The following is a 19,362-nucleotide window of genomic DNA, read 5'->3' as shown; positions in this document are numbered from 1 at the left end:
CATATTATAAGAACAGAGTGGGAAAGTATTTATATTATATTTTTATAAGTATTTAATATTTATATTTATATACCCTACAATTTCAATGTCTACTTATGTCTACGAATTTTTTACACTATGAAATTTGTTTATTGGGTTAAGAAACTCGTTTTCCAATATGACGTTTAAAACATTACGTTGTAATGATAGTTTAACACCGCTTTCACTGTTCATAAACTTCAGATGTCTAGTTTCTGTTCCTTACCTCTCCAAATTAGTAAATCCTGAATGGGTTATGACAAGACTGCTAATGAACTGTCTGAACCTTAATTGATTTTCCGTCATGAAATATGAAAAAAACTTCTTAACAAGAATTAACACTGTTTGATATATGTTAATGCTAGTATTCCTCCCTCCCAAACTGTCTCACTCCTAGCATTCCCAATAGTATTTAAATAAAATATTTACACCATCAATACATCGAACTTTTATAAAAGTTGAAAAAAAATGAAAATAAACATTGTTAACGCGCTTATAACATAAATTCTAATTAAATGTTCATGACATACATGTAAAATATAAACATCAGTGAAAATGTACGGGTCTGAAAATCAGCATCAATCACTTATTTTAGGGAGTAATGTCCCTTGAACATGTTGAGAATATGAGAATACTCTTTTTAAAGGTTTTTTTGGATATAATATCCTTTTGAAATTGAGATTAAATTGAAAATCGACATTATAAGCGCTCGCGAACGCCGGGTATTTTTTGGAGAAGGTTTTAGAATTTTGTTGTTTTCAATGTTCGTCGTTTTATTTGCCTTCTAGATGATTAGATACGAACGTCATTAATGTCGGTAACATCTCGAAATGTTTTGAAGGTAAAAAAGTCTTACAAATTATTTGTGAAACATACACTGCAACACAGTTTTAATAATTGTTTGTTATATTCCCTATTAAAATCGATATAATTTACTGCCGCCCATGGTTTACAGGGACGTGCTATTTTCCCCATAATAATGATAGTGGGTTTAAATTTTGTAGTTCTGAATATCATCGATTTTTTCAATTTTATTTTCCATATCATTTTCTGTTTTAACAGTTTTTATCAACCATTTGCAAATAGTTCTTACCTTTAATTTCTTCGATATCTCCTTTGGAACTAGAAATATCTATAAACATGAAATGATTATCATTCGCACAAACAAATATTAAAAAAAATTATGAAAAGAGTGTTTTTCACAGATTGCTGTTCCGAAAAAAAAAACAATTCCCAGTTTTCCCTCAATGTAATAATATAATACTGTAGTGACATACACATTTCAAAACTCATCTAATAAAAAATTTTGTAGAAACAGAAGCATCATTTACAAAGGATGAAATTTTACAAAATCACAAATCTGTCCTTCTTTCATTTTGTATTAACATCAAAGAAAACGAAGAAAATCTACCGTCATTATACTGGATACCAAAACTTCACAAAACTACGTATAAAGAACGATACATAGCTAGATCATCAAGATGTTCGACTATACATCTTTCAAAAGTGCTGACTACTATGCTTTCTACAGTAAAAGATGGCCTTCCAAATTTTTGTGTTGAGATATATTCAACCAGTGGTGTCAATCAGATGTGGATTCTCAAAAATTCTAAAGATCTACTGCTAAATCTTAGATCACAATCTCTACAATTTTGCAGCAACATTAAGACCTTTGATTTTTCTACGCTTTATACTACTATTCCCCATGTTCAATTGAAAGATCGACTTCACCATCTCATTAAACAGAGCTTTTTCTATAAAAATTGGAATCGTATATATAAATTACTTGTTATGGGTTATAGTAATTCTTATTTTGTGAAGAACCAACAGACAGTCGGTATTCCAATGGGTACTTATTGTGCACCTCTTCTGGCCGACTTGATTCTGTACTCGTATGAAGCAGAATTAATTCAGAACCTTCTAAAAGACAAAAAGAAAAAGCACCTTTCAAAATTCTTTAATTTTACTTTCAGATATATCAATGATGTCCTATCACTGAATAACCCATATTTCAGTCAGTACTTGCATTTCATATATCCCAGTGAACTTAAAACAAAGGATACTACTGATACAAGAAGGACTGCTTCATACCTTGATCTTTTCCTTAATATTGACACAAATGGACGATTTCACACTAAAATCTATGACAAACGGGATGATTTCAACTTCCCAATTATCAATTTCCCATTTTTCAGCAGTAACATACCCTCTGCTTCGTCGTATGGTGTTTACATATCTCAATTGATACGTTATGCTCGTGCATGTTCACACTATACTGACTTCATATACAGGAGTGTGCTCCTTACGCAGAAACTGCTCCAACAGAGTTATGAGGAGGAAAGATTAAAAATGACACTCCGTAAATTTTATGGACACCATCACGAATTGGTTGATATATATGATGTGTCTGTGTCTAAACTAACTAATGACATTTTACCACGTCTTAGATTGTGGTTTAATATCTATGTCGTATGTCTGCTAAGTACCGAACGTGACCTATAACCGAATATGACTGTTATACCGAGTGTGAATTTGCATTGCTATACGACGTGTCTCGGTATTTTGTACATCCAACATTCATGTATTTACTTTTGATGTTTCTGTCATGGTTTCGGTTGGAAAATGTGTTATGTCTTATCGTTTGCAGTCCAAATAATTATAAAATTGCCTTTCAATACCATCATTGTCATGAAAATTGTTTGGACTGGTATTGTGAAAATAATTGTATAAAGTTCGAGATTACATGTTCGTTACGTAAGTGCGTCATTGTTTGTGATGTCCTGTGGTGTCTGTCTTTGATGGAAGATGTTCGTTGTTGTTCTGCGGTTTGCATGTTGTGTCGACTATTATATTATTTGTTTGTGTGTTTTTCTGTGATGAGTGTTCTTGCGTGTTTTAAACCTGTATTTCTGTCACGTAGTGTTGTCATTTTAGCGATATTTTCTAACATTGTCATATAAGCGGGAGGTTTGGCTAGCAATAAAACCAGGTTCAACCCACATTTTTTTCTTAAAATGTCCTGTACCAAGTCAGGAATATGGCAGTTGTTATCAAATAGTTCGTTTCTATGTATGTATGTGTTTGTTTTGTTGCACTTCAGTGTTCCTGTTGTCCCTTTGTTTTCCTCTTATAGTTGATGTGTTTCCCTCGGTTTTTAGTTTGTAACCCTGATTTGTTTTCTCTCAATCGATTTATGACTTTTGAACACCGGTATACTACTGTTGCCTTTATTTACAGTTCTAGTTTGTGATAGTATGTTCCATTTTAAAACTCAGGGTAAACCATGGCCAACCGAAATTTGACGACGTTTTGTACACAATATTATCAAACATTGTAAATTTTTGAATGCTTTTGTCCCATACATTACTTAAAGCTTTGTTTTTATTTGTACACTTTCCTAAATGGCCTGAAACAATTTATGATACTTAGTTGCTTACTAGTATTTAGATCATTTCATTTTCGGAAAAGTACTTCCTCCTTCATCTAGGCTCTCACGAGTAAATGTTGTTAAAAAAGTCATGCTTATAGTAAAATCTACTGGCTGCTATAAATAACATTATATTCCTTGCACACGGTTAAACATTGATGGCCTTATGCTTTTTATTTTGCGTAATAAATGGAATCGACTGTTGAAAGAATTTCTGTTTTACCTAAATAAATTCAATCTTTAAAAAAAAACAACAATGAACTCTATCTTATGGCATTAAATGTTGTTGTTTATTTATTATTTTTTTTGTTTCTTTTGTTTCATAAAAAAGAATGTTCAACATAGAGACAAAAACCTGGTTTAGGGGATTATACTTAAATTATACTTTGTAAAAAAAAAAAAAAAACCCACTCTGATTCAAACAAAAAATTTCTCGGAAACTGACATTATCAAGATGCTTGATTTCTTGATTGAAAGCAAGTGTGATCTTCTTCTTGTCGATTTGACCCTTTTTCATATTAGGCAGACATCGTTCAGGAGGTTCTAAGAAAGAATGAAAAGAAGCTAGCAATATCCTTTAACTTCACGTTCCGCTTTACAGATGATGTCCTATAACTAGATAATTCAAAGTTTGTTAACTTTGTTAAACACGGAAATTAACGATGCACCAGATTCAGTTAAATCTGCCTCATATCTTGACTTACATATAGAAATTGACAATGAAGGTCGTTTTAGAACAAAGCTGTTTGATAAAAGAGATAAATTAAACTTCCCAAATAAATTTCTATGTAGCAACATTCCAGCACCACCTGCATATGGAGTATTTATCTCCTGCCTTCCTTTTTTTCAAAAATTCTACATAAACAATTTACAAATGGTATTTACCTGTCAATGATGTAGAATCTTCTGTAAAATCTATTCAAAACAAAACAAATGATAATTCCTACATGCACAATACATGTTAAAAAATAAATGAATAAAAAAATACATTTTGTAGCAGAGTGAAAAAAGGAAGTATTTATTTTACAAAGGTTTGCACAAAAAATTGTTTTGACATTGTTTTTCCCAAGTTCATCAAAATGACAGAAAATAAGGAATTATACTTATAAAGCAATTTCTGAAATCATCAAACACAATATGATTCATCCTATCCTTTTGCTAGAAAATTATTTGAAAAATTTATTGTACAGCAAAGCAAATGTCCATTTCGCTTTTTTAAAGTTAAAAGTCCAATATCTTTATAAGGATTAAGAAAAAAAATCGTCCAAATATTAAAAATGTGCATGAAAATAACTGAAATCGGCTGAGGCAATTTTGACTCACGACAAAGATCTTTAAATAAAGGCGCTTTAAACTGTTTCTGTATTGTCCCTAGTATATATTCGGGGTTTAACATATTTTATTTGCTAAATTAAAGCAAAATGGATTAGACACAAGTAAATCATATTTATGAAGTCTTCTTCATAATACAATATAAATATATACAATAATAGTATAATAATAAAATTGAGAATGAAAACGGGGAATGTGTCAAAGAGAAAACAACCCGACCAAAGAGCAGAAAACAGCCCAAGGCCATCAGTGGGTCTTCAACACAGCAGGAAAATTCCGCTCCCGGAGGCAGACTTCAGCTGGCCCCTAAATAAAAATGCGTACCAGAGAAAATGGACGTCACACTAAACTCCAAAACATATAAATGAACCAAAGTAAAAAAAAACATACAAGACTAACAATGACCAGAGGTTCCTGACTTGGGACAGGCACAAAAATGCGGCGGGGTTAAACATGTTTTGTGAGATCTCAACCCTCCCCTATACCTCTAGCCAATGTAGAATAAACAAACACATAGCAATACGAACAGTAAAATTCAGTTTATAGGAAGTCCGAGTCTGATATAAGAATAAGTAACAGAAGAAACTAAGGAAAATGACAAGGATAACATAAATTAACAAAGGACTACTAGCAGTTACTGACATGCCAGCTCCAGACCTCAATTAAACTGATTGAAAGAGTATGTCTTCATCATATGAAAATCAAGCACAATACCTCCAGTATGGGGTTTAGTATCATACCATCATAAAATAAAGGGGAAGAACATAACCCGTATCATGCCAACAACTGGTTTTAGAATAAATGTGTGGTTAGCTTTTGAGGTGAATGACGACATTTTTGTGCTTTGTATAGAATATTACCATAAAAGATTGGATATGAAATACTTGAACGTATAAGATGTCTACACGTTGATTTATTTTTACGAATAATGACCTTGTACCGATAATAAACATAAGTAAATGTTTTGACAAGTTTGTGATATCGAAAACCCTGGTGTAATAATTTTCTGTAATACAGCGATTTCTTTCGATAAAATCAAATACGTTGTTACATACACGAGCGAATCGAACAAGTTGAGATATATAAACACCATAAGGTCACCTTTTAAAAATTGATAATTAACAATAGGAAATGAAAAATCATCTCTTTTATCATAAATTTGGTATTAAGCTTCCCGTTAAAGATATAGGTATCAAGATCCAGGAAAGGGCAGTGTTCATTGTTAGTATTAGCTTTATTAAAAGTCAGTTCAGCAGGATGACTTTCTTTAGTGTACATACTGAAGTCATCATTATTGAGAGCCAATATATCTTAAAATAAGTGTTATTAAATTTTTGTATCAGATGTTGTTTCGATTGGTCTTTGCTGATTTTAGTCATAAATTGTAACTCATTACAATACAGAAACAGGTCCGCAATAAATGACAGTTAGTTAAACAGAGCTATAAATTATAGACTTACAATACAATGTTTTGAACTATTTATTTATAAAATCTATTTATGATAGAAGTTTTCATGTCAAAGTTATACCTACTAAAGCAGTGACTCATATTATAGTAAGTCATTTTTTTGTTTGAAATGAATGACAAAGACATCAACTAACTGGAGCTGGATGGTAAGTATGTCTTTTTATTTCACAACACTCACTTCATACTAACAATCTTACACTTGAGCAAATTGTTAAAACATTTTACCAGTTGATCAGTTTGTGAGAGAAGAATTCAAACTGCAATTTGGTAAACTGTTTTAGCCATTGCTATTGTGATACCCCAAAGGTTACTGGATAAGCACAGTAAAAGAATACGTTTATCAATTGAGTGTAATATTGTACACATAAGTTTATTAGGTCGCATTTTTGTTACCTTATGTAAGAATCCTGGGTTTTGATTGGTTGATAGCCAGTGTATTTTTCACCAATTTACTGTTATCAAATGAATATCGTTCATTTTTTAACGCCGCCGGGGTATATGCAAAAAGGATATGCCTTTTTTACCCTCTCTGCCGTGGTATTTGCCAAAAATACTCTATCCGACTGGACGCTTGTAACGTCACGATTATCAATTGCGTTTTTGAACGTTAACATTCGGTGTAATTAAACAGATATAGCATGTTCTTGAGGGGTATTTGCGAAAAATACCAGTCTTGAGAATGAATTTCCCTCGCCTTACGGCTCGCGAAATTAAACATTCTCTCGACTGGTATTTTTCGCAAATACCCCTCCTTAACATGATATATCTGTTCAAAATAAACTTACAAGATAGTTCGGCATAAGCACATTCATCGTTGGTTGTGTGATCTGGTAGCAACCCTGTAATTACAACAAACGTCAGTACTTGATGTATTTTTATACATTTTAAATTATCGATAGAGTATATAACTATATTAACAATTGACACATAATCAGTCCTTACTGTCACTGAAGTTCCTACTCTCCACCTGCTGTTTGATAACATGTTACAAATTTTCATTTTTTACAAACTTATATTTCATCATGTATTAGAGTTAGATAATTTGCAAAGATGGTACCGTCTTGGGAACATTTACCAATCCGCTATTATGTGACATCCAATCACCAAATAAAATTCACCAACGGTTTAAAAAGCAGAAAAAATTCGAGTGCTACTGCAGGTGTACTCTCATTCCGGTGTGTAGAACTTCAGGTACATGAAATGAGTTGCTTACGTCTACGACATTTAGTCACTGATGGAGAGTTGTATCATTATCAATCATACCACGTCTTCTTTTGTTTATATAACGTATACTGTTTTCATACCAGTGTGTTTATAGAAAAAAATATATCAGGGAAATTTTAAACTATTTTTTTGTTTTAAAAAAAAAAAAGACTGCCTTACCAGAAGAATCACTGTTACATTGCTAGTGGAACAGGAACTGTGTCTCTTCTTGAGGACCCAAGTACTGATATTTTTGTTGGTTTTTTTTGTTCAATCCACAGTTTTTTTGTGTAGTGTTTTCTTAATTATTTAGTTTTGTACAACCGGTGTCTTTTATGACACCTTGGTATATCTTCTCCATTTTGTTCTTCAGCTCTATTTTGTGTTTACCACAAGACAAACTGTATTGATGATTGGGAATAGTGCATGTAGAATTAGAGATCGTCCACGGTAAAAAGGGAATATATTTTGTACCTTATTGTAAAACGAAGAACACTTATTGCAAAATACTGATTTGTATCGTCCTCAGTGATTTATGGGATTTGAACATCGGTAAATAACTTGAATGCCTTAAATTTATCTTAAATCTATCATGGAAACTCAGTAATTTTCGAAAACTAATTCTTATTGGCCGAGAAAAAATAGCGGCGTTACAGCATGTTCTATACACAATAACATAATGCATTGTTTTGTGAAGGCTGTTATCACGTGCCTTACTTAATAATTCTATCATTCGTTCTTGTCAAAACTGAAACACCGGTCAGGTCAAACCAAATTCTTGAAAATTGGTATTTTTGTTGCTTCGCCGCTCAACAGGCGGCATTTAGGGTAAAACATAAAACTGGTAGACCCGGAATCAGAATGATGTGGACGGGTAGGCTTGTGGAACAACTTGTGAACTACCACGTTTAACATCCTGTTATATGTCTTGTACAAGGAAGGGTTCTTCACGATGATACAACGTCTGACATCCCGTAGTTTGCTAAGATAATTTAATGAGGGGATCATACAATTGCCGAAATGCAACTTTTCCCCTCAGCTTGGCTCTCACGAATAAATATTGTCCACAAAATGTGATGTCCATTCTAAAATTCTAAAATTCACAAATTTACATGAAACTGCTATATATTTCATGTCATTTCTTGAGAACGATAAAAAAATGATTGCATTAGTTTTACACGTTTGTGTTACGAATGGACTGTTGAAAGATCTTTTGTTTTATCTAATAAAATTTAAACTCTTTTTTGAGGTATTTGATTTTGTTTCTTTTGTTTGATTTTTTATTTCTTTCAAGCATTGTTGATAAACAATTTCTAAATGATTTGTACCTGTCAATGATGTTGAATCTTCTGTCAAAATATCTGTTAAAACAAAACAACTAACAATTGTTATGCGCACAAGACATGTTTAAAATAGATCGATAGATAAATACATTTTAAAGAAAAAATGAATTAAAAAAGGAAGTAATCATTTTTCAAAGAAAGTCACTTCTTGCAACCTATATACAAGGAACTTGTGAAAAGTTCATCTAAGATCAGATATCAGATGACAGAGGTAAGTTGACACCTGCCACGTCCGGTCTGTGTTTATGTTTGATGTTTTTCTGCTTTGTATCGATCTGATGAGTTAAGCCTTTTTGAACAGATTTTTATAGTTTGTTCTTTTGTTGAGCCTTTACACCACTGTCCAAGGCAAGGGGGAGAGTTGAGCGCTCACAAACCTGTTTAACCCCGCCACATTCTTAATGTGCCTGTCCCAAGTCAGGAGCATGTAGGTCAGTGTTTGTCGTTGGTTCATGTTTGTCATATTTGTTTTTCGTAAATTGTTTTGTTATAAATTAAGACGTTAGTTTTCTCAATTGAATTGTTTTCATGTCGGGGCCTTTTACAGCCGACTATACGGTATGGGTTTTTCTCGTTGTTAAAGGCCGTACAGTTGCCATTTATTGCTTACATCCTAACATCCACTTCATTTGAACTTTGGTAGATAGTTGTCTCATTGGCAATCATACTTTCTCTCCTTATTTTTTTTATTTGATAAACTTGAGATTGCGTTTAATAGGTCGGGTGCAAACGGTGTTCCAATACTTTTTATTTCGCATGCAATATTCCAATTTCCTGGCATGTTATTTTTAAATCCTTTGCCACAAAGACTTAGTTCATGTCCGAAAAAAACTCTTCACAAGATTTTTACTTGTCATTGGACACACGACGGGTCCAATTTATTTACTCATCCATAGCTCTTGAAATCATCCTAGATATTCAAGGTTGGATTACTGTTGCTCACATGCTAGTTTTCTGTGTAGAGTTCTGAGGAACAAAGTAACTATGTTCTTTAAAAATTTATCTGTTAATGTTATCTATAATACGAATTCCAAAACATGGTAAAAATAAAACGGTTCATGATCTAAAAAGGCAAAGGGCAGCTGTAAATGCACGTACAACTTGTTTAACTTAACTACACTTTGGGCCGGTATCAAATCACGCTATTCGAACCTTGTGCTGTTCGTTGTTGTTTTTATTTGTTTGTTAGTTACAGAGGTTAGTTGGTGGTTAATGTGGACTGTTTAACAGTCCAATAGTTTTTTTGTATTAATTCATGTTATCATGATGCGTTTTACAATACTATTTTTTATAAAAACCTTTGTCTTTATTCCAATAGTCCACTATCAATTTTTGTAAGGAATACAGTTTTTTCCTTAGGAGACCTGAATGTAATTAGGCCCTGTCATATGTTTTCAGAATATACATATTTTCTTGCTTTTTTACTGATACGACGTCATAGAAAAAACTTATAATAGCATTAACGGCCATTTTTTTTAATTGCACCAGATAAATAATGTCGATTTAGTGATGCTCGATTCCAAATTATTTAAAACTCCATAACCCTATATAAATGTTAAAGAGCTGGTAAAACCAAAAAGGCTCAAAGGTAAACCCAAACATAAGAGCTATGCGTAAGGGAGGTATATTCCTTGATTTAAAATGATGGAATAAACACAGTGACATTTGCTTGTACATTATCGTTTAGTTTGATAATTAATTCTTTTCATTTGATTAGTTATCCTTGTCTAATTAGTAAAAATTAGAATTCTGATTCGTACTGGATTTTAATTGATATAAATCACACTTCCATTTTCTGCTAGTAGATATTTGAATTTCAAATTGTACTAGGATGATTCCCGATCCTACTGAATTCCATCTTGTACTGTAACAAAAACCGTCAATAAGACAGCAACTCAACGACATAGAAAGCCCAAATTCTATATTTTAACTAGTATACATTGGATTTAATGAAAAAGAACAATGAACTGTGCAATAGCTAGTAAATAATGCAAACTTGATGGTTACAAGGGTAAACAATTGCACACTACTATTTGTAGTCGGTAACTACCATTTTTTATGGGAAAATGTAAAAAAATCTGTTGGAAATTGCTACGAATCGGCAGATTACTTTATGAATAAATGTTTTTTTTAGATCTTGACGTCGACCATTAAATTCCGTTCACGGTGAAATACAAAAATACCTTTATTTAATATAGTCAGTCAAAATCCCTTGACAGAATGTTTTCAATCAGTCGTCTATACTTGATAAATATGTAGTAAACCAATTTTAGCCCAAAAGCTTGCAAATATCGTGGCTAGTCACATATCTTGTTTTATATGTCCTATTCCCGACTGTGAAATTTTGACAAAGAGGGGATTCGTATGGCGGATGATGCATGTGTTACAGAAAAAACTTACCCTGTATACGCACCCAACTTGCTCTTTTGTGATTTTATTTGTTACATTGATTTGTTTGATCGAGCGATTTATGAGATTTGAAAATCGGATTACTCTGTTCCACTATATAGATATGTCACACAATAATTCAAAGTTAGGTGACTATGTAGAACGAATATAGCCCATCGGACTTGAAATAATGAATATCATAGATAAAGTAAAATCAAGTTTAAGTTTTAAGTACACATGTATTTGCATGTACTGTTCTTGACGGTTCGTTTTCTAACAGTTTTTAATATCCGGTTTTTGTTAGGATTTTATATTTTTATGTTGTTGCGCTCAAAATAAAAATACTAGTATACTTATAAAAAAATTATGTTTTTGTTTTATGGATGACAAATTTTTTTTAATATTGCTATACAAAGTCAATATTGAATTTTTTATAAGTTTTATATTTTTAATTGTAAATTTATCTACTGATTGGTCGATTAAACATATAGTGTTCAGTCGCATTGTTGCGTAAACAAACTTACTGGATAGTTCGTCGTACGTGGATTCATAGTCAGTGTCGTAATCTGGTAACAACCCTGTAAGTACAACAAAATAAAATTTACACTTGATATATTATTATCATTTTAATATATCGATAGAATACGGAATTTTAATTAACAATTTATATATTATGCCTACCTACTTAATGAGGTCATAACCTGTTCTTGCTGTGGTTCATGGTTCTCAGTCTTTAATTTTTTGTTGTGTTTTGTATACTCACTGTTCTTTGTCTTAAAGTCGTATTTCATTTTTTACTTGGCATTGTCAATTTATCATCGACTCATGCGTTTGAATATTCTTTTGGTATCTTCCTTCTTTCACCATAAGTTTCAACATTACACTTGTTTTTCTTACAGTTTAGATATTTATTTCCAAACTCATCAACCACGCCGAACATGTTATAAAATGCTACAAGTAGGTCAGCCAAGAAAAGTCGTTTTCGATGTTAACGAACCAACACTTTCAGTGTTACGGGTGCTTCACAAAGCAATTTTTATACATATAATTTTTGTTTATATTCGACCGGCCCAGACATTTGACTTAAAAATGCCTTTGGTGGGTTTGTAACTTAGATATTCCCAACCTGTTCACTGATTTTGTTTTTCATACTTATAAAAATAAGAAGATGTGGTATGATTGCCAATGAGACAACTCACCATAAGAGACCAAATAACACAGAAATTAACAACTGTAGGTCACCGTACCTTCAGTGTTACGGGTGCTTCACAAAGCAATTTTTAACCATAAGATATTTGTTTATATTCGACCGGCCCATACATATTTGACTTCAAAATGCCTTTAGTGGGTTTGTAACTTAGATGTTCCCAACCTGTTCATTGATTTTGTTTTTCATACTTATAAAAATAAGAAGATGTGGTATGATTGCCAACGAGACAACTCTCCACAAGAGACCAAATAACACAGAAATTAACAACTATAAGTCACCGTACGACCTTCAACAATGAGTAAAACCCATACCGCATAGTTAGATTATTTGAAAAGTATGGAACCAACTATATAACAAAACAAAAAGTAATAATTTTATCACAGTTTGTTTTTAAAAATAGAGAGAATACACCAATGGGGTAATCAGGGAAATAGATATCATAAAATAATCAAAATTTCATGCAATTGTATTGCATTCAAAGTATGCATGGAATACGCTGCTTCTTATCATCCACTAAACTCATTTACTTTATACTGAACTTTACTTCATTTAAAGGCAAACCAGATATATGCATTTTTTAACTAACAAGTTCAATGCTATGAATTGAACATGCATCTCTTTATTTTTTTGTACATTTTTTATCAACCATATCTACATAAACATGTTGATGTTATCATCTGTCTCATTTATCTCAGGCGCAACGTGAAATTTATTCCTTTAAATCCTTTGCACAACGAATCGACGTAAATTTTGTGCCTAAGAAACGCACCAATGGCTTAAAATGTCGTCAAAACACTATAAGTTTGAAGGGATGAAAACGATTGGAATCCAGCGTATTGGTATCCCATTTCGTATAATAATTTATACTAGACAGTCGTAGAGGACAGAGAATAAAGCGTAAATACCAATTCTTGCATAATGAAGATCAAACATAGGAAATGCGTAATAAAATTTATCATTTATGTCATCAGAATTTATTCCACAATGTATATTCGAAGCGATATGGCATATTCAACAATCGGGTCTCGAATTGCGCTTTGTCATGTTCATAAAATCAAATTCTGAACTTCCGTATATGGTTTATTAACTTCTCCGTAACTAGCAATTGTTCTATTAGCCAAAGTTTAAAGAAGCCAATCGTAATTTCGTTTGTTAAGTTAAAAAAAATCAAGCTGTTGAAAATATCTGTGGACAAATTGGTATTTCATTCTCTTGACACCAGGTTGTCTTTTTATTATCCCTACTCAGGTAATGGAAGACAACTTTTAATGTATGAGAATAGCACATTTTTCTATTTATTTTTCTATAAATTTGATTTATTTACAGAAAAGATTTTGAAACGCATGCATGGATTTGTTGAGGAATTTTTCGAAAAGATTTTTTATTATTTTTCATGAAATTTGATGTTATAGTCATATGAAACTTCGAACTTTAAAAAAAAATAAATATGTTTTATATAGAAATAAGATGTGGTATGAGTGCCAATGAGACAACTCTACATCCTAATCACAATGCGAAAAACGTAAACAATTATAGGTCAAAGTACGGTCTTCAACACGGAGCCTTGGCTCACACTGAACAGCAAGCTATAAAGGGCCCCAAAATGACTAGTGTAAAACAATTCAAACGAAAAACCAACGGTTAATCTATATAAAAAACGAGAAACGAGAAACACTTAAGAACCACATCAACAAACGATAACTACTGAACAACAGGTTCCTGCCTTAGGACAGGTGCAAGCAAATGCAGCGGGTTTAAACGTTTTAACAGGTGTCAACCTTCACCCTAACCTGAATGCATTGACTTTAACAACGAGACCTCTCATTAGAACTTTGGTTCCCGCACAGTGCAAGTGCGATGGGAAAACATTGATGAGAGAATGCAAACAAACGTGCAATGGAAGGTAAATAGTAATAACTGATTCTTATTAAAGAACAAATTAAATACATCGAATCAGTTAACAACTGTTATGGAAAAGTTTAATTAAAAAATAGGAACGAATGAAAAATATTTAAAAATATCATGGCTCTAATAATTCATTTATTTTTCGCGTACTCTACGTGCTCTGTGTTGAATGTTTATCAATGTCAAAATCCGGTTACCTTCGGCAAAAAACTCGAAAGTTAATTATCTTGCAATCAACTGTCACTGATATTCTTTGACGATAAAACTTTAAAGATTCCTAATAAATGTAGAAAACGTGTGCATGCTTTGGTTCAATAATTTCGATAACATAATAATAACAAGAAAACCGTTTCATATGACTTTAAATGACGGCTGGTAAATAAATTATAAATAACCTGAATAGTGAAATTTCCACGCTGTCATTAATTTGACATTAATTTTTATATCAGTCTAATAGCGTACTTGCATCACACGTATCTTTCTTTATTTTATTCTAAAATGTAGCTTATTCAGCAAATATTAGTTATGTCGCCAATGGTGGGAAATACTACCGATTTTCTCATCTTGTTAGCATTCTTAGGCTATATTAGGATATTTGCCTGACATTATACTCATATCTAAGTAATCTATTCTGGATACAAGATTATCTTACCTCCTATAAATTTCTAGGAATATCATTGGTTAAAAGAGAACACTTGGAGACCGTGTATATTTAATATTTGGCAGTGGGCTTGTTTTATCTAAATGCACGGTTAGTGGCAGTGGTATGTCCCTTTATAAACAACATAGTTGGCGTTGAAGGAAAATCTGAAAATTCGCCCAGACAACAGATGAAAAAATTGATGATAATCGGTTGAAAATAAATGCAGAAAACACATTAAAGCTGACAAATTGTTATTGTTGACATTTGTAATTGTATAGACCAATGGAAGTAGGTTCTTTATATTGAAGACTTTATAGACGGGCCACTAGTCTAAATACCAACAAACCTAGGTATCAAATTATAAACTTTGTATTGTAATATATTCAATGGTGATACGAAACTGCAAACATACTGCACATTAATTATTTCTAAATATTGAGGCCAAATACAGGATTTACTATACCATATAATAGAAAAATCTTACCATGATATGATGCGTGCTCGATCAACATATCTACAACATATCAATATATTTTAATATAAACGATCAATTATAAAAAAAAAACAATTAAGCTTGAAATAACATGTTTTTTTTCATCAATCAATCGGAAGTCATACAGACGAATATTTAGATGTTCTGTAACCCCATAAATGTCAATGAAAGTTAGATATGAATTAAGGCAGTTTATTTTTTGTACAACCTACAAGTATTTACAACAGTTCTCATATTAGGTACATTTTTACCAGTCCGCAAATATTCAATGTAGTCTACATGAAATACAGATATGCAACGATCTCTGTTGGATAATTGTCTTATTGGCTACCGTACAACATCTTATTATTTTTAAAACGTTTCGTAAGTTAAAACAATACAACTATAACTTACAGGAACTCCCAATACCAATAACAAACCCCAAAACAAAACAGAAAATAATCAACCCATACACATTTTTAATATCAAAGTAACGACTTTGCCGATTGTTTTTCTTCAGGAAATATATATAGTTAAGATTACACATGTTGTTATTGCATTTTGAATCATCCTCTCTTGCTGGGGTACACTTTCTTTTCGTTTGCTTAAATGCAGAATTTTTAAAACAGTAGAATTTTCTGGAATTCTGTTAAGTCAAGGTACAAAGAAGAAAAGCTATATTTTTTATTCAATCATCGCTCTCAGCAGGAAAGTGCATTGGTTCTGCTTTAATTTCATGGAGTATATCGACATGCATATTCTTCCAAACACATTGCCGTATGATCTTTTTAGAATACCATTCACTCCGAGAGACTTTTATTCCATACTCATGTTCGTCCATGGTCGTTTAGTGAAAACATAGATAATGGTACCGATAATTCGTAGTCACACGTAGATCAAGTAATATCAAATTAAGCGAAAATCTCTGAAGAATCATCTACATTCTAATTTGCTTTCATATGTACCACTATTTGGGTTGAATAAGTCATAAAGGTCAATTCTAGTAGCAATAGTTGAGATTTTTAACGATACACCCTTGTTTAAAGGTAATGTTGTTTACCGAGCCCGTAAATTTAGATACGATCCTGGTAAACATATCGATCCTTTAAATTGACTTATTCCAATAGGAACTCTGTATATAACATTATATCTTTAAATATTGTTTTATCGGTATCAATATTGATTATCTTATCAATAAATTAAAACCCAACTTAATATTATTGTTTTACACATATGTACATTCACAGACCTACATTCTGTCGAACCTATATTTTGGCATCGCACAATGTCATGTTTTTTCTCTAAATGTTAATGACATCTTTACACTAAATCCATTGGATGTGTATTCATTGATATCTTAGTCTTATGTTTTGAACTTTGATGCTTTGAACTAGCTTTCTGTAACTCAAATCTGCCCTTTGTGTCTTTTGTGTTTGTGTCTGTTGTTTCTGTAATTTGTATCAATCTGATGAGTTAAGCACTTTTCAACAGATGTTTATGGTTTGTTCTTATGTTGTGCTGATACACCACTGTACCAAGTAAGGGAGGGTTGGGCGCCAACAAACATGTTTCATCCCAACACATTATGTATATCAGGCGTCTCTTTTTTGATGGTTGTCGTAAGTTGCTGTATATCATATTTGTTTTTCGTTTATTGATTATGAACATAAATCAGGCCATTATTTTTCTCGTTTGAATTGTTTTACATTTGTCATTTCGGGGTCTTTTATAGCTTGTTGTGCGGTATGGGTTTTGCTCATTGTTGACGGCCGTACGGTGACCTATATTTGATTACTTCTATTTAATTTGGTGTCTGGTTTTCTCATTGACAATCATACCTCATTTTCTTATTCTTATAAAGCAACTTCGATAATTAAGTTGCTTTGTAGGACGTTAAACATCTCCAACTACTATTAATACTTGTATAGACCTTCTTGTCATGTTAATATAGCTACCATATGTGTCACAATTCAAAATAAATTAAATTATGTTTTGGTAATTTATGTTTGATTTGAGTTGTAGAAAATTAAACGATTCTTTCAGAGCAATTTATTATAAGTTTTCATACAAGTGAAAAATGCGAATATCTTATATTTACTCAACAGTACGTTTCAATGATTGTACAAGGAAAATGTATATTCAGCATCAACACAATGTACACAACCAATGCTAACCGTGTTTTTGTCTGTCAGCCATCGCCTTTTCTACAATGAATTTGTACTTTATATCATTTCAAAATATATCATTATATCATATTTTATCATAGTATATTTGAAGTTGTAAAATTCATATTATTTTTCATCTCTTAAAAGCGTTAAATAAAAAAAAAATAACTCAGAACAATATTACAAGAACTTATTAATTGATGACTGGATGCATGAGCAAGGTACAACTGGAATTCTTTCATCAAAACGATATTTTAACTTATATTATGTGAGTGACCTAATACGATATATACGGGATCAGTAAATTCCATATAAGGCTCAAGCTTCGCTCGTCTTTGCCCCATATGGAAATTACCGACCCCGTATATATCGTATTAGGTCACTAACACTGTGTAACTGATATTATATGGATTTAACAATGTTAAGTTTTTAGTTATCTGTACTTGACTTGTAATAATATGTATCTCGTACGCAAACAGTATCTATTTTGTTGAAGCAGTTCATACTGAATTTTGTTTACTGATTATACTAGAGCATCTTGCAAGGTCCAGCAAAAATGTTACCTAGAATCATTATACAAATATTTTGCAATTTTCGAAACGCTCAATGTTTCAAAATTGTAACACTAATGTGAACATATTTGATTTCATGAAGAGAAAACAAAGTAATGCAAAGCAAACTTACCTAAAGCTTCGATTATACCACGCTTGATCATGCTGGGTTGGTTCGTGAGGTATCTAAAACAAATCTAAATGTTTTTTATTTTTCATATAAATCAATGTATACTAGTATGTATTCTTTTTTTTTTTTCAACAGTTTCGGTTTTGGACAGGCTGAAGAGAAAATAACACATATATATATACGATAAAGTCGCCGATTACTTAGTGGTCCTGGTTTTTATTTTAATTTATACACAGCAGCTACATAGTTTTTGCCGGATGTTTGTCCCAAAACATTGCAGACACGACAGTCAATTTTAGAAATCGATTACTAATAAAGTAATCAAAATCAGAACGGTATTTAGTTTCAGAAAATAAATTTTCCTTTTATTTGAAATTATTCCGCTGCATCATTTGGATTCTACCAGTGGGTCTCAAGAGTGTGTGCCCGCTACAGAAGAAACTTTTTTTATTGGGAATAATTACTATTATATGATCTACTTATATTTGTGCCGATGGAATATGTTAATGTATTTGGCAAAACCTTTCGAAATTTGGATTCCTCAATGCTGTTTAAATTTTCGTACTTTTTTTTGCCTTTTTAAATTTTTTGATTCGAGCGTCAATGATGAGTATTTTGTAGACGAAACGCGTCTCTTGCGTACAAAGTTTTTATCCTGGTATCTACAATGAATATATCTATCAAAAGGAACATAACCATTGTACTCATTTTAAGAAAGGAATATCAAAGTGATAGAAGGATGCCAAATGATTCTTGAAGTGTATATGAAAGTTTTCATGCTTTATTGATTTGAATTTGGTTGAAATTCAAATTGAAATTATAACCCAATCCTACAAAATTTATTGACGATTATCTTTTTGATTAATCATTCAATTGGTGATCTTTAATACTGTTCCCCGTTTTGTTCGTTAGAATTGGGGTCTCAGTGGCCGAGTGGTCTTAGTAGTTCATCTTTACTAATGTTCCAATTCTCGCAGGCAAATTTGACATTAGATTAGGATCTGGCTATTCTTTGTTGGTGCTTATTGGTCATTTAACTTATCGTATTTTCAAGTACTAGTATATCTTGGGCTTTCAAGTTATTGATTTGATCGAACTTGATATAAT

General features: G+C 31.9%; 1 protein-coding gene across 3 annotated transcripts in view; it reads right to left on the bottom strand.

Moving 5' to 3' along the window:
* The window catches only part of LOC127725732 (uncharacterized), a 40,647-nt gene that overhangs the window by 11,788 nt on the left and 9,497 nt on the right, over positions 1-19,362 (bottom strand). For all 3 annotated transcript variants that reach the window (XM_052232943.1, XM_052232944.1, XM_052232946.1), the window contains exons 2-9: positions 18,259-18,311; positions 17,584-17,613; positions 15,422-15,451; positions 11,704-11,757; positions 8,777-8,809; positions 7,031-7,084; positions 4,331-4,360; positions 1,112-1,150 (exon numbers count right to left, since the gene is read on the bottom strand). In XM_052232943.1, coding sequence (XP_052088903.1) covers positions 1,112-1,150; positions 4,331-4,360; positions 7,031-7,084; positions 8,777-8,809; positions 11,704-11,757; positions 15,422-15,451; positions 17,584-17,613; positions 18,259-18,289 — 301 coding nt within the window. In that variant the 5' untranslated portion in view covers positions 18,290-18,311. The remainder of the gene's footprint in view (positions 1-1,111; positions 1,151-4,330; positions 4,361-7,030; positions 7,085-8,776; positions 8,810-11,703; positions 11,758-15,421; positions 15,452-17,583; positions 17,614-18,258; positions 18,312-19,362) is intronic.

The sequence above is a fragment of the Mytilus californianus genome, unplaced genomic scaffold (assembly GCF_021869535.1).
Source record: "Mytilus californianus isolate M0D057914Y unplaced genomic scaffold, xbMytCali1.0.p SCAF_15, whole genome shotgun sequence".
NCBI lineage: Eukaryota > Metazoa > Mollusca > Bivalvia > Mytilida > Mytilidae > Mytilus > Mytilus californianus.
The sequence above is the reverse complement of the archived record's forward strand: the minus strand, read 5'-3'. Positions and strand labels throughout refer to the sequence as shown.